The sequence below is a fragment of the Taudactylus pleione genome, unplaced genomic scaffold, assembly GCF_031769625.1.
Source record: "Taudactylus pleione unplaced genomic scaffold, aTauple2 ptg000154l, whole genome shotgun sequence".
Taxonomy (NCBI): domain Eukaryota; kingdom Metazoa; phylum Chordata; class Amphibia; order Anura; family Myobatrachidae; genus Taudactylus; species Taudactylus pleione.
Genome location: NW_028284556.1, coordinates 16,845,215 through 16,861,185, shown reverse-complemented (window position 1 = coordinate 16,861,185; position 15,971 = coordinate 16,845,215). Strand labels below are relative to the sequence as shown.

The 15,971-nt window shown below is 39.6% G+C and overlaps 1 protein-coding gene across 1 annotated transcript in view; it reads left to right on the top strand.

Annotated features, from left to right (window-relative positions):
* The window catches only part of ESR1 (estrogen receptor 1), a 283,323-nt gene extending 274,288 nt beyond the window's left edge, over positions 1-9,035 (top strand). Inside the window, exon 8 of the mRNA XM_088474493.1 lies at positions 8,731-9,035. Coding sequence (XP_088330619.1) covers positions 8,731-8,959 — 229 coding nt within the window. The 3' untranslated portion in view covers positions 8,960-9,035. The remainder of the gene's footprint in view (positions 1-8,730) is intronic.
* Positions 9,036-15,971: the final 6,936 nt, after the last annotated feature.

Below are 15,971 nucleotides of genomic sequence, written 5' to 3'. Positions count from 1 at the left end.
ACCCTGGCCGTGACAGTACCCCCCCTTTTGGGGTGGCCTCAGGACACTCACCAGGCTTCTCCGGATGGGCAGAATGGAATCTCCTGATGAGCGTGGGAGCGTGGACATCACGAGCATTGGTCCAGCAACGTTCCTCTGGACCGTAACCTTTCCAGTCCAACAAATACTGAAGATGACCTCTGCGCAGACGAGAGTCCAAGATCTGGGCAACTTCAAACTCAACTCCTCTCTCCGTCTGGACTCGAGGAGAAGCAGGTAGAGCATTATGGAACTTATTCAGAACTAGGGGCTTTAATAAGGAAACATGGAAGGAATTGGGAATTTTTAGGTATGGGGGTAACTGTAAACGGTAGGCCACTGGATTAATGACTTCTGTTATGGTGAAGGGACTGATGAAGCGGGGTGCGAATTTCATAGACGGAACTCTTAGACGAAGGTTCCGAGTAGACAACCAGACCTGGTTTCCTACTTGCATGCGTGGAACTATTCTACGCTTTCTATCGGCCTGGGTCTTCTAGCGAGAGGATGCCTTCAACAAATCAGACCGTACTTGAGTCCAAATTCCGCACCGTGTCCTCCACGGCCGGAACATCGAAAACAGGCAGGCTTTGAAATTCGGGAACACGAGGATGAAGGCCATATACAACCTGAAATGGCGTTTGGTTAGTTGACGAGTGGTTGGAAGCATTATGTGCAAACTCAGCCCACAGAAGCAAGGCAGCCCAATTGTCCTGGGAAGATGACATAAAAATTCTTAAGAAAGTCTCTATATCTTGATTAACTCTCTCGGTGGAGCCGTTGCTTTGTGGATGGTAGGTCGTTGAAAAGTTTAACTTAAAGAACAGAACACCAAGCCCTCCAGAATTTGCAGTAAATTGCACACCACGGTCAGAGACAATTTCAGCAGGAAGGCCATGTAGACGAAATATGTGTTGGACAAACAACTGTGCCAGGTCAGGGGCAGAAGGTAACTTCTTCAACGGTATATAGTGGACCATCTTAGAAAATCGGTCTATTACAACCCAGATAGTGTGGAAACCTTGAGAGACTGGCAGGTCTGTGACGAAATCCATGGAGAGATGCGTCCATGGACGTGATGGAGTAGGTAATGGAAGCAATTCCCCAGCTGGAGCTTGTCGTGATGATTTATGCTGGGCACAGGAGGAGCAGGAAGAGATGAACTCCATTATATCTGCCTTCATAGAAGGCCACCAATAGTGTCTTTTCAGGAACTCCAAGGTCTTCCGAGTACCTGAGTGCCCTGCGAAGCGAGAGGAATGTGCCCAAGTGAGAAGCTGCTTCCTTAATTCCGGGGCCACAAATGATTTTCCCGTAGAAGGCTGAACTTGTAATGCGGCGAAAACTCTTGATTCCAAGACAGGGGTATTGATTTGATTTTCAGATTGATCATCACAGAGGAGAGATCTCGATAGGGCATCAGCCTTCTGATTAAGTGCTCCAGACCGGAAGGTCAGGGTGAACTGAAATCTGGCAAAGAATATTGCCCAGCGGGCCAAACGAGGACTCACACATTGGAGGTTTTTGAGAAATAGGAGATTTCTATGGTCCGTAAATACAGTAAATGGAAACTTGGCGCCTTCTAGCAAATATCTCCATTCCTTCAACGCCAACTATACAGCTAGTAGTTCTTGCTCACCTATGGCGTAGTTCCTTTCGGCAGGTGAGAATTTTTTAGAAAAGAACCCACACGGATGGACTCGGTTGTCCTCATAACGTTGAGACAAGACTGCTCCCACAGCTTCAGATGATGCGTCCACTTCCAACAAAAAAGGCCTGTCCAGATCTGGTTGTCAAAGAACTGGTGCTGAGATAAAGGCCTGTTTTAGAAGATGAAAGGCAGACTCTGCCTCAGGTGACCATTGGGCAGGATTAGCACCTTTGCGGGTCAAGGCTGTAATGGGAGCCAGCAGTGTAGAAAATCCCTTAATGAAGCGTCTATAATAATTGGCGAAGCCCAACAATCTCTGGATGGCCTTCAGTGTCTGAGGTCGGGTCCAATCCAGAATTGCTTGTACCTTCTTGGGGTCCATTTCTAAACTGGAGCCAGATATTACATAGCCGAGAAAAGGTACACTGGGCACTCCAAAGACGCACTTCTCCAGTTTGCAGTAAAGGTGGTTTTCTCTCAAACGGGTCAGAACTTCTTTAACATGTTCTTGATGTTTAGCCACAGAGGGTGAAAAAATCAGTAAGTCATCCAGGTAGACAACAACCGAAACATATAACAGATCCCGGAAAATCTCATTAATGAAACTTTGAAAGACAGCAGGGGCGTTACACAATCCAAAAGGCATTACTAAATACTCGAAATGTCCATCTCTGGTATTAAAAGCGGTCTTCCATTCATCGCCAGCTCGGATACGAATGAGGTTGTAAGCCCCTCTCAGATCTAATTTAGAAAAAATGACAGAGCCCTTGACCCTATCAAACAACTCAGTAATCAGGGGAAGAGGGTATCGATTCTTTACTGTAATGTCATTAAGGCCTCGATAATCGATACATGGTCTTAGACCACCGTCCTTCTTGCCAACGAAGAAAAACCCAGCTCCGGCAGGTGAAGTAGAGGGGCGAATGAACCCCTTTGCCAGGTTGTCCCGGATGTACTTGGTCATGGCTTGAGTCTCAGGCAAGGACAGCGGATAGGTACGACCACGAGGTGGTATCTTATCAGGTATCAATTCAATTGGACAGTCCCATTCCCTATGAGGGGGTAAGATATTTGCTTGTTGCTCAGAGAACACGTCGCGAACATCTGATATTCCTTGGGAATGGCAGAAGAAACTAATGGAACTGTCTTTCTCACAGGTCGAATTTTTGGAAGACAGGATTTCTGACAGTCCATACCCCATGACAGAATCTGCATAGAACTCCATTCAATTCTGGGATTATGTTGACGTAACCAGGGTAGACCAAGAACCACTTCTTGAGAGGCCTCTGATATCACCAGGAATTTTAAGGACTCAGAATGAAGTGCTCCAATTTGGACCAATACTGGTTGAGTCTCTTTGGTGACTATCCTGTTAGTTAGAGGGCGTCCATCTATAGAGGTCAGAGAGATGGCATGGTTGAGAGACAAACAAGGAATCTGAAATTTATCTATGAAACTAGACGTTATGAAATTTCCGGCTGCTCCCGAGTCAAGTAGAGCAGTAGCAAAGACAGGTTTGGGTTTAAGATCAAAGGCTAGGGTAATCATGAAATCTTTAATTTTTGGAGACGGGTTCATAACTCCTAACTTGATGTCTCCAGGGTCAGTTAGGATTTGGCATTTCCCGGTTTACGGGGGCAGGATATCAGCAGGTGACCGGACTCTCCGGAGTACAGACAGAGGTTCTTTTGCATTCTTCTCTGATGTTCTTCTTTGGAGAGGTGTGTATGATTCACCTGCATAGGCTCCTCTTCAGTAGGAGAAGGAATGGGTCAGGTAGAAATGGAGGGGGTAAATGACCTTTGCCGGTCAGTTCTGTTTTTTTCAGCCTGACGTTCCCTGAAGCGTAGGTCAACTTTGATACACAACGAAATCATGTCGTTCAGATTAGTAGGAAGCTCTCGAGTGACTAGATCATCCTTTAGTTGGTCTGACAACCCATGCCAGAAGGACGAGGTGAGGGCTTCCTCATTCCATTTGAGCTCTGATGCTAAAATTTGAAATTGCACGGCATATTGACTGACAGGACGGACCCCTTGTCTCAGTGTCATGATGTTTGATGATGCTGATACAGTACGCCCAGGTTCATCAAAAATCCTCCTGAAGGATGACACAAAGCCTGCGTAATTATCCAGCAGTGGATCTGAGCGCTCCCAGAGTGGGGAAGCCCATTCCAAGGCCTGGCAGGATAACAGAGAGACTATATAAGCCACTTTAGTTCTTGCAGTTAGAAAGTTGTCAGGCTGCAGGGTAAAATGTATGTCACACTGATTTAGGAATCCTCGGCAGAGTTTAGGATTGCCGTCAAATTTATTTGGTAAAGGAAGATGTAAGCGGGGAGATGATCTGCCTCCTGTATTCCCAGACGCTGATGCGGATGTAGATGCTGGTACTTCAGGGGTAGAAAAGGAAGTTTGCAAACTATCCTGTCGCTTGGACATCTCTTGCAGAAATTGAGCCATCTGATGCTGCATGTTTTCCAGATTTTCTAAACGACCAGAAATGCACCAGAACAAATCCACTTCTGACTCCTGATCCGTGGCCGGCTCCATGGGGCCAGTGCAAACTGTTATGTTCTGGGTTGTTTGTGGACCCGGGGTGGTAGCAGGAGCGATCACAGAAGCAGATTTGAAAATAAAACTAGGATTTTTAATAAGTGCTTGAGTAGACATATAATGTGGCAGTAAATAAAAGTCCAGGAATATATAAATGTGCACAAGAGTTCTGTGGTGGGAGCAAAAGGGTTAATGTCCAAGTAGAAACAATTAGAGCTGTCCAGGTGTGCAGGTAGTGAAACTGAAAATAATCAAGCCAGGTTTGCAGGTAGTGAACTGAAAATAATCAAGCCAGGTTTTCAGGTAGTGAACTGAAGCACAGGATGTCAGCAGGCTCAGGCACTCAGGTATGGGCAAGGTTGATGGAGGAAGCGGGGTAGTCCAGTGGGAGCTAGGAGCTGACAGGCAGACTGGCAGACAGCGAATTCACAGGAACAGGAAAGCACAGAGAACTCCCTCTCAGCTAGGCTGAGATACACGTTGCACTGGCAAAGAAGGAAGGCACTGACCCTTCCTAAATACCCCATGCCGTGCTGTTACTGGCCAGGGGGAACATGTGACTCACCAGGATTGGCCAGCCGAATCACATGGCCCAAAGGCAAGATGGCGGCGCCCATGCCAAACAGAACGGAGACGCCGCCAGGCCTCACCAGCGCAGAGTGACAACAGGGCCGCACAACAACGCTCGCAGCCAAAGCCCCCCGCCAGACACCAGCTCCGCCACCAGACAGCCCACGCCACAACGACCTCACAGGTAACACCCGCCTAGCGCCATGCTGAAATACCCTGGCCATGACACCACACATATACAGAAAATGTCTGTTTTCAGCAGTGAGGTAAAATTGGTGATCACCAGACAATTTCTACTAGTGGGCCACATAATATGAACGAGTGGACTCCCCTCTTTCAAATACGGTTGCCCCCACAGTTGCCATTGTCATTGTGGGTGTGATAGGGCAACTAGTGTTCTCCCCCCATAAATGTAAAATGGCCATTTTCCATAGTGCAGGGTAACATTGTCCAGTGCTCACATGTGTTCACCAGCCAATAACTAGTAGTGGTCACATAAATTGAATGAGGGGATCCCCTCTTTCAAATGTGGGTGCCTCAGATTTTCTGAATGCCTAGTCAAGTGGTTAATACCTCATGATTACACTGATCAACAGACATAAATATATATGGGGACAAATAGTTTGGGTGGGTGAGATAGAGGAGCTTACAGTCCCTCCCCTCACCTTTTTCACATATGTTTTTTTACAGTGCCATCAGTGTGCATATACGCACTTCCAGGAACTCCCTTCCACCTGCCTGCATTTCCCTACTGGTCATACGGACTAGTGGGAAGGTTAAAAAAAGTTATAGTCCGCAGTTTTAGTGTACATGGCGATGACAAGTGGGATTCATCTTCCACAGAAAAAGGGATTAAGTATTGTTCGGCTGTATGGGTACAATCAACACGTATCAGTGTATCTGAGATCTTCCTACTAAAACATGTATCTGCATACTTGTCTAATTTTTTTGCAGTTATACTAACACAACCTTACTGTGCTCATATGTCCGCCTCTAGCTAAACCCATTCCACTTAGAAAACACAAGTCAACAATTTGCAAAAGCCTACCTAAAATAATCAAAATGATCACCACAATCTCTAATTACAGCACCAGAAATCAGAGACTTTTATAATAAGAGTCTGAAGAAAATCCAATTGACTCCCTAATCCTTAAAATTCAATAAGCCCCGATAATTTTACAGGGGGTGAAAAACTGGACTTTTTCTTCAGGCAATTTAATTAGAGTCCATTTTTTTCCCCAAAAAAATTATCAGTTTTCGGGCGAATACACATAGAATTTGTGATAAGTACACAGACCTATATGTTTTCGCTGCCGGCTTCCCGAAAACCGGCTCATTATCAGGGCTTTTTGTTGAGGGCCAGCTGAGGTCCTGTAAAAAAAATTCCAGATAAGTGCTGCCGACAGCCACGCTTCGGGGCTGATTACAGCAACTAATTGGATTCCCCCCTAAATCTGTTTGTACTAGAGATGTGCACTGACCCCCCGTGTTTTGGTTTTGGATTTGGATCTAGATTCATCTTCGTGTTTTGGCTTTGGTTTTTGATTTTGCAAAACCACCCTCAAGTGTTTTGGTTTTGGATCTGGGTTTGTTTGTTTTTTAAATTTTAAAAAGTTTTTAAAAGCAGCTAAAATCATGTAGTTTATGCAATCCAAAACCTGAAATTTAGATTTAAAATCCGAGTTACGAACTTTGGAAAGATCAGAACCGAGACTCGGATTTATCCGGATCTCCTCAGGAGATCAGAACCGTAACTCAGATTTATCTGGATTCATGAAATTCTTGTAGATTCGGATTCTGGAGAACCGAACCACACATCTCTAATATTAACACTCTCCACAGTGCAACATGGTTTTGCCTATACTTTTCCTGGAATGGATTTTGCACTTTGCGGTTCCACTACAATGGGAAAGTGTATTTATAGAGCTACTTTTTGCAAAGTAATATAAACGTTCAAACACAGGAAAAAGACTAATGCAAAGAAGACACGTGCAATAAAGACAACCTGTTGTTCACTTACTGTCATAATATCAGACATAACTTAAACTAAAGTATGATGTATTTTAAGAAAATAACAAAGCGCAAAATTAATAACAGAGGTGGTACTAAAGTGGTTGTAGGTTGGACTTGGAAGTCACATTTCATTCTTTCCACCATGCGTGTATTCAACCCTAAAGCTAGGTGCAGGTTGATTGGAGTAGCAATAAGGTGTGCACCTTCAAATGCTCTAGACCGACATGAAATAGCACTTGTACATATAGAGAAGTAGTGCAGATCTGCATTATTTGCAGTTAATAAATGACCCTTGGCCTTTTGATCAGTAGACTAAAGGTTATCATAGAGACAACATTTCCGAGAAGTAGGGTTTAATAGCTCAAGTTATGCATCTAATTTTTTAAAACGTGTCATAGATTAAGAACAGTATTTTAATTTTTACGTGTTACTCCCAGTACTTTTTAATAAAGCTCTTTTAACACATCTTAATCTCTCAGAGTTAGGGTTCCGATAAGTCAACAATAAGACGTGCTTGGCAAAGGATTCTGAGCATCGTGCACTATTACTTGGCTCTACCTTATGTTATAAATCTTTTGCTTTAATGAAATAGTCCACTCTGAAACGCTATGGATCTAAAAGCCTTCCAAAGCATACAAGATGGCATACTTGATAAGACTAAGTGTTTTATTTTTTTATATCCGGATACAACATTAAGTCATGCATGAAAAAATACAAATCATTCAATTAATCTTGACCTTCATCCTTTAACGATGAGCACAAAGATGAAAGTACATGCTTGTACTTTCTTCCATACTGACATGGGTGCTGTTAAAAAGGCCCGAGTGACAAGGCCCTAAACCAAATTCTACTTAAACAAAAACAAATGTTTGTATATATATATATATATATATATATATATAGATATATATATAGATATATATATAGATATATATATAGATATATATATATCCAGAGTATTTCCCAATATAGGAAAAAACAGAGGGCACTCACCAAAGTAGTAACGCTTTTTCATTTAATCATATAGAGAATCCAAGCAGCATCAAAGTGTCGTCATCAACGTTTCAGTCCTGTAAGACCTTTGTCAAGATTGAAGCATATTATGCATCATATAACCAACAGCAGCAACTATGTGTGACAAGCATGCTGCTGGATGTGTGCTGCTGTTGGTTATAATATATATTAAGAATTTGAAATAACACTGTGTTCCAACAGCTGGCTTGGTTGGCAAAAATATATAAATTATTTTTGTTAAAATCAAAACCTTTGTACTGTATCTTATAGCTATGGCAAGCCTTGCATACAATCTTTGTAAGTTAAAGTAGTCCGCTTGCACTGAGTGTTAGAAGTAATTTCAAGCCTCATTAATACGTACATTTTGCATGGAGTGATAATAATTTTAATGCACCTGTTCTTATTAGATTTCAGATCTTAACCAGCTTCAGATCTTCCCAATACTTGAGTGTATAAAGAACAGTCATTCCCATAGGCTATATTAGTTACTTGCTTGTATTAAAGCTGCATTATCCATAATACTCTATAATGTTTAACCCATGGGGACTTTTCCACACAGCTGTTTTTGTTACTGTGCTCCTCTCACAGTCTTGGATGCAAACCAGTGCCATGTAGCGCTACAATGGAGAAAGGGGTTTAATGGGAGAACCAATTAGCAGCTACATACAGGGACTTTGTAACTTCTGATTGTTCCTCCCATCATTTTAGAGACAAACTGTGATGTTTTAACACTTAAGTGGCAATAGACCTTTAATAGTGGGATTGAAAGGCCAAGCAACAGTTTTATGGTCTGACATAATTCTTAAACAGCATTGAGTACAGTGTAATCTTTTCTTTTCAAAACTTTGTTTACAACGTACAGTAGCTTTCTTTAATGTCTAATACAAGCTATTACATTTATCTCTACAGCAATAAAGGAATGGAACATCTGTACAGTATGAAGTGCAAAAACGTTGTGCCACTCTACGACCTGTTGCTGGAAATGCTGGATGCACATCGGATGCATACACCCAAAGAAAACTTTGTAGCTCAAGAGGAAGACAGCCAGAGCCCAGTAACTGCTGCACCCACAACTTCACCATGTTTGCAGTCTTTTTATGTAAACAGGGAAGACGCGAGTTTACAGAGCGCAGTATAAAATCATTTTCTTTTTACTGTAATGGGTTTATTGTTTTGTTTTTTTAATTAATTGGCCTTTAGCGCCAAGAAATTCCCAGCAGTATACTACCTATCTGTAGTGAGTGCATCACAATAGCTGAATAATGCTGCATATGTAAACACACTCCGGCACACGTCTATCACTAATGATTTCTAGTACAGGGTTTCATAGTCTGCTTGCTATCCTTCACAATAGAAGAGGAACTATTGGGCTAAGGACTGTCATCAATCCTTACCTTTATTTTTTGCACGCTATCACACGTGGCACTGTGTTGCTGAAGAGCACAACTTTTCTACAGCTTTTAATTTCTAGGAGAAGTGAAGATAGCATGTACAATGGCTAACACATAATCAATGAATACCATAGGTTCAAACATGCAAGTTTTAATCACTTAAACATATAGCATTAAAATATATATCATTTTCAAGGCCACCTTATCTACAGATATCCTAACGCATCTATTTCTCAGTGTTATTGTAGGTATTGCTAGTGCCATTGTCATGTACTCTTGTATATCATTTCCACTCTCTAACAGTACATTACATACTTATTGAAGTGTTTATCAGCGGTTTCTGTACCTTTGATTAACACCTTGCTAAACTTGTCATGGCAAATATATCCATGAATACACGTGGTGCCTAAAATATTAGATATAATGCTCTTATGGAAGTTCTGTAGTCTTAAAGGACTAGATGTCATTAGTCTTGCCCATAAGCAGTAGAATAGGGTGGGCACTTGGGCCAGGGCGCTATTACTATTCATACATTTCATTAAAACAGATTGCTGTCTTTTTTTGTGTTCTCTTTTATCAGCATCTCGGCATCATATTTTTCTATGACACTTTATATAATTAGACTAATGCCGCATATCTACTAGTAGACATGGAAACGACAGCACGATTACAACATTGTAATCGTGCTGTCGTTTCCATGTCTAGTGATCTGCCTAGACTGAACGTTCACTCGTTCAGTGTAGGCACATCCATCTTCCCCTCACGTGCTGACCCTGGCAGGATCGTCAAGTTGACCAGCATGTACGGGCGATGATAGATGTTGGAAACGACCAGCGGGCACGCACATCACTGGTCATTTCCGACCAAAACATGCCCGATGCATGTACGATGCATGCGCGATTTGCAAGAGACTGCACAATAACGACATCGTTATCGTGCAATCACTGCTTAAAATCACTAAGTGGATACACCCACTTAACTGTAAAACAAGACATTAGTGGCCTTAGCTGTGACCAACACACCTCCACCTCACCAATGAGTTGGCTTTGATCTTCATTGAAATGGACATTAATCTTGTCAAAAAAATTTATTAATTCTGAATTTTGCCTTGGATGTGTACACCACATATTACAAATCATAACACACTTCTCACCACAATATAAAATACTAGCAATATGGTCACCCTGCCCTCATGGCTATACTTAGCCCGCTATTGATGCAACAGTCCTCCTCTCCTCGTGATCTATCCATCTTGATCCCTGCAGTGGGAGCCATTGAGGATGACGGAGACAGGATAGATCACAGTCGAAAATTGTATAGTTTAGTAATCTAACACTGAAAAAAAACACATATAAAGGAGCTTATATTATTACCTCCAAAAATAACAGTTTTAAGATACCTACTCCTACTCCATATAAAACATAAAAACAATTGCAAGAAACAAATCTGATAAGTGGAGACTTATCAATAGTATACCCTTTGCACTATTAGAAACTAGATAGAATGATCACATAAAACCAAATGCTGCTTATTTACATAGGGAAGATGTAGCTTGTTTCAGTGTCAGTTACTTAGCATGACCGATCTATTCACAACATATATTATAATAATACATCATTCTAGACCTCCCTCTAAACTCATGCATAATAAATATACCCACTGTTTTATTACAGTGTGTCTCTGAACTACATTATCCTTTGATGCAAAGTTGCACTATTGTTGAATGTAAAATCAGCAGTAACAGAAATGTTGGGTTAAAATCCCAGAAATGCACTAATTTATACAAAAGGACCAAAATAATTATTTTAGCTGATACAGCACATTTATTCTATTTTTTTATTAGAAAAGCGATGAAAGAATTTAGGTTCATAGTTTGGCTTCTGTGCATTTGATTTGCTGTACAGGAGTGTTGTTTGAATCTGTTTAAATACAAGATAACAAGCAAAGTATAATAATTAGTCATTTTAAAAAAGGAAATTCATTGTGGGGTGGTTTTGTGTTCTAACATTGGCTTAGAGATACCTCGTTCCAATTTTTTGCAGCACAAAAAGACATTTAAGAGACTGAGGGTCTGTACTAATGGTGCCATGTTGAACTTGTTCTTTGTGACATTGGTCTGTTATATGCCCAATATAATCATACATATGTAGTAGATATATAGATGTGTCACTATATTTGCATTATTTCTCATGTGCCTAAGTTTTACTAGCCACATCAGTAAATGCACAACTTTCAAATTAGTTACATTTTAAATACCATAGTTCTAAATATTTAAAAAAAAAAACCTTTTTCAACAAATACGTTGTGATCAATTTATTATTGCTACCTTCAAGTGACATCACAATATTAAATAACGGGAATGGTAACTTGCACTATCAAAACACCATTTAAAAACCAATTTGCACCACAAATACACAAGCAAAATTGATTTCTCCACAATGGAGTCATTCATTTTGCTGTCTGAACCACTATTTAAAATATCCCTTTAAATATACTAATTAAGCGGCAACACCACTGAGGCACATTGGCACATTTTAAATAATGTTTCTCTTTTTGCTGAAACAGTATTTGTATCTGTTTGCTATGAAGATTACTAAATAGGAAAAAAATTGCAATATAGTTATAGCAGCTAAAGTCAGTACTGTTAATTTACCCACACAAAATATGCATTGTTTTTTATATTATGTCTTTGTTGCTTTGTGAAATGTGAGATATTATATGTGCTTTATGTTTTTTATGCAATTAGCACAATTTGATTGTACAAATGAGGAAAAGCACCTTCTGTAACAAAGATGATAAAAAAAGTAATATTTTATATTAGATTGGACAGTTGAATGTATTTCTGATAATTTGTCAGACAGTTATGGATGCCAAAATATTATGTATTGACTCAAAATTGCATTTACCATGAATTTTGCTTAATAAGCTTTTGCTTAACCTTACAAAAATTAAAATGAACATAAACGTGAGCATCTCTGTTGATCATGTATACTAATTCTAAATACTAATGACAGCTAAATATTTTTAACTCAAGTTTAGTCAATCTGTGGCTTTTTAGCAGATGTTAAGTTAAAATGCTGCATTTAAAATGAAAGAAGATGTACAGTAGGCTAACATCAGGTCATCATTAAAAAATACTTAGTAACATGTCAATATAAATTTCTACGTGTTCTGTAATTTATAATTGGTTAAGGACATAGGCCCTCATTCAGAGCCGTACGCTCTGAGCAGAGCGCACGCTCTGAATGAGGGCCGCCCTCCATAAAAATGGAGCGTCCTCCTGGACGCTCGTATAGCTGTGGGTCACCACCCACAGCCTATACGAGCGTGCAGTTTGATGGCCGCGATGGTCGTGACCATCGCGACCATCGCCACTGCAAGCCGGAGCCTGCGGTTGAGGTTTTCAACCGCAAGGCCCGGAGTGATTTTGGCTCTATCAGAGCCAAAATCACTCCCACTGACATCACTAGTGATGTCAGTGGGCCGGCTTCTGACGGGAGGCGTTCCCTTGGGAACGCCCCCGTCAGGGAGGCACGCCCCCGACACACCCACCAAAGGGGACGTGCTGTCAATCAACATCGACAGCACTCCCCCTTTGATCAGACACAACGAGCGAAGGAAAGTCCTTCGCTCATCGCGTCTGGCGCATGCGCACGACGGAGCTCCCTCCGTCGTGCGCATGCTCAGTGCAGACCATCGACCCACTTGCAAGCGGACAGCCGATTGCGAGTGGGTCTGAATCAGGGCCATAGTTGCCAATTTAAAAAAAATATATATATATATATATTTATATATATATATATATATATATATATATATATATATATATATATACAGGTTGAGTCTCCCATATCCAAATATTCCGAAATACGGAATATTCCGAATTGCGGAATAATTTTGGCATGACTGAAATAATAAAACCTTTGATTTTTGATGGTTCAATGTACACAAACTTTGTCTAAGGCACAAATTATTAAAAATATGGTATAAAATTACCTTCAGGCTGTTTGTATAGGGTGTAAATGAAACATAAATTTATTTCATGTATGTACACAAACTTTGCTTGAGCCACAAAATTATTGAAAATATTGTATAAAATAAGCTGCAGGCTATGTGTATAAGGTGCATATAACACATATATGCATTTTGTGTGTATATTGGGGTCCCATTCCCAAGATATTTCATTATGATATGCAATTATTCCAAAATACGGAATATTCCGTTATCCAAAATACCCCTGGTCCCAAGCATTTGAATATGGGAGACTCAACCTGTATATTACGCCCCTTAACCCCATATGACTGAAAATTACAAGTATAAATGTTATTTATGGAAGCAGCAGCTCAAATATTGGGTGATCAAGCACCCGAAGTACCCACACAGCTGGCTCCTATGAGTAAAACAAATAAAAATTTCAACATTAACTAAATTGCCTGGACTAAGATGGTTGTCCAGCAACAAAACATTTTAGTTAATATTTTTCAATTGAGGAAATTGTCACTGTACTTTTAATTTTATATACTAATATGTTCTCTGAGCATATATTTTTTTGTATGATAGTCTTGATCTTTAGTCTCGAGGGATATTATGACCTGTTGTGACTGGCATGGTCTCTGCAAAATGGTGATGTTGTTGGACAATTTTGGGCATGGTTGGCAGATTGTGGGTGAGGTTCAAGTGGGTCAGAGAAAGGAAATATTTGTAATCTATGTATGAATTGTAAAATAATATAGTACAATCAATTTTTTGAGACTTACAGTGGCCAATAGCTTACTAGAGTGTTTGCAAATGACTTCCCTGACATCTTTCTGTAAGATATTATTCTGTGTTTACAGTATATGGTACATACACTGTGCATGACTTTGCTCATCAGAAGTCTTACATTCAATTCTATGATAGACAAATCACACTTCTCCAATATTATAGTTGTGTCATCATGCAGATGAGTAGCGATACAAAATACAAGATTGGTGGATTTAGTATTGAAAAAAATAATAAAAAAATGGGCAGAAATGGGATACAGGAAAAACTGAAGAAGATAATTACATTAGGATTTAAATACTGTTTTTAATCCTATACATATGGATAATGAGATTATCAAAATGGTTATGGTAATTAGTAGAACTTTTGCCATTTACAAATTCAAGTGACATGTCAGTAAATGTAGTCAACATCAAAAAGAGATCTATGCACTCTTCTACATGTCAAATTTTACAACAAGTGATTTTCTACGCTAATCTACAGTACACAGAATTTTTGGATATTTTAAAGAAGTAAAAATTTGCTTTAAAAACTAGTGAACTTAGTATTCTTTTTTTCAAAAAAGACTAAAAAACACTAAATGCTTGTTAATTGTGCTATGTAGATTTGGATAATATCATCTAATTGTATTAAGTATTAGTTAATGACAATAATAGAAAATCTATAACTTATGCAGCAGTAATTATAAGAGGAATTGGTGGTTAAATCTCAGAAATGGAAAAAAATATTAAGACATTTGTTCAATTTTAATGTCAAATGTGGTGAACTAAATCTACACTTGTAGAACATCTTCTGTTCAATTCACACATATTAGGCAACTGTTGACCAATACCATTTAAGATACTGTAACAAATACAATTACCATTAAGTATCTGGCTGCCAGTTGTGAGTCAATGATATATGAATCAGCCATAATCTAAGTGGACAAAAGTCTGCCTCAGAAAAAAATACTAGACCTAAACCTTTGTGCACAGTTTGGAATGTATTTGTTTATTTTTTTTCTTTATTTTTACACTTTCTGCATTTTACAGAGATTATTTTGAAACATTTGAATTTATCCCTGTTCCATTGGAGCATGAAGGTGGGTACACACTGGACGATGTGTACCCATCGGGCCGACATATTGTACCGCAGGTACACATCAGAACAATGTAAAGTACGACGGAACGATCACTGAGTGGGGCCACATGCGATATGGTCAGGTTTGATGTGCAAACCTGATGACGACGCATGCGACCGTGTGAGGCCAAGTTGTTACTACATTGTCCCCGTGTGTACCAGGCACTGCACTCCAAATGCTCCATCTAACAAATTCGTATATACACTTGGGTTAATGTCAGAAGCCAATTAAGCTTCCAGTATGTTTTTGGAATGTGGGAGGAAACTGTAGCACACAGAGGAACTGGAATGGGAAATGTTTATAAAACTGCTCCAATCTGAGGTCATCCTTAGATCCCTTTATGAGCCTTATGCCAATGAATAAGAAAACCACTGTTCTTGAGTCACATAGGGATAGAATATACATTTTTTTTGTCTCTGTTATAATCCTTTTTATAACTGTTATAATCCTTTTTATAACTCTATATTAGATTAACAGTTGCAACAAGGAGGTTCAGTAAAGAGGTATAGAACAGTGGTCTATGAAAAAATATTTTTCCCATCTGGTTGAGATGTCTACCAGCATGAGCCTTCACATATTCTATCCTGCTTTTACCACTCAGAATAGAAGCTGAATCCCTAAATGTTACTCCTTACCTCCTAGCCATAATTCGTAATTGCAGATTTTAAAATCCGCATGAACCTTTAACAAAGACTTATGTATATTTACAAAATGATAGATAGATAGATAGATAGATAGATAGATAGATAGATAGATAGATAGATAGATAGATAGTCATTCAAGAGAGAAAATTAACTACTTACAATTATTTTGATTAAAAAACATTTCAAGGAAGAAAACAGATCCTATTTTACATAAGTCACTTTATGTTCTATAGT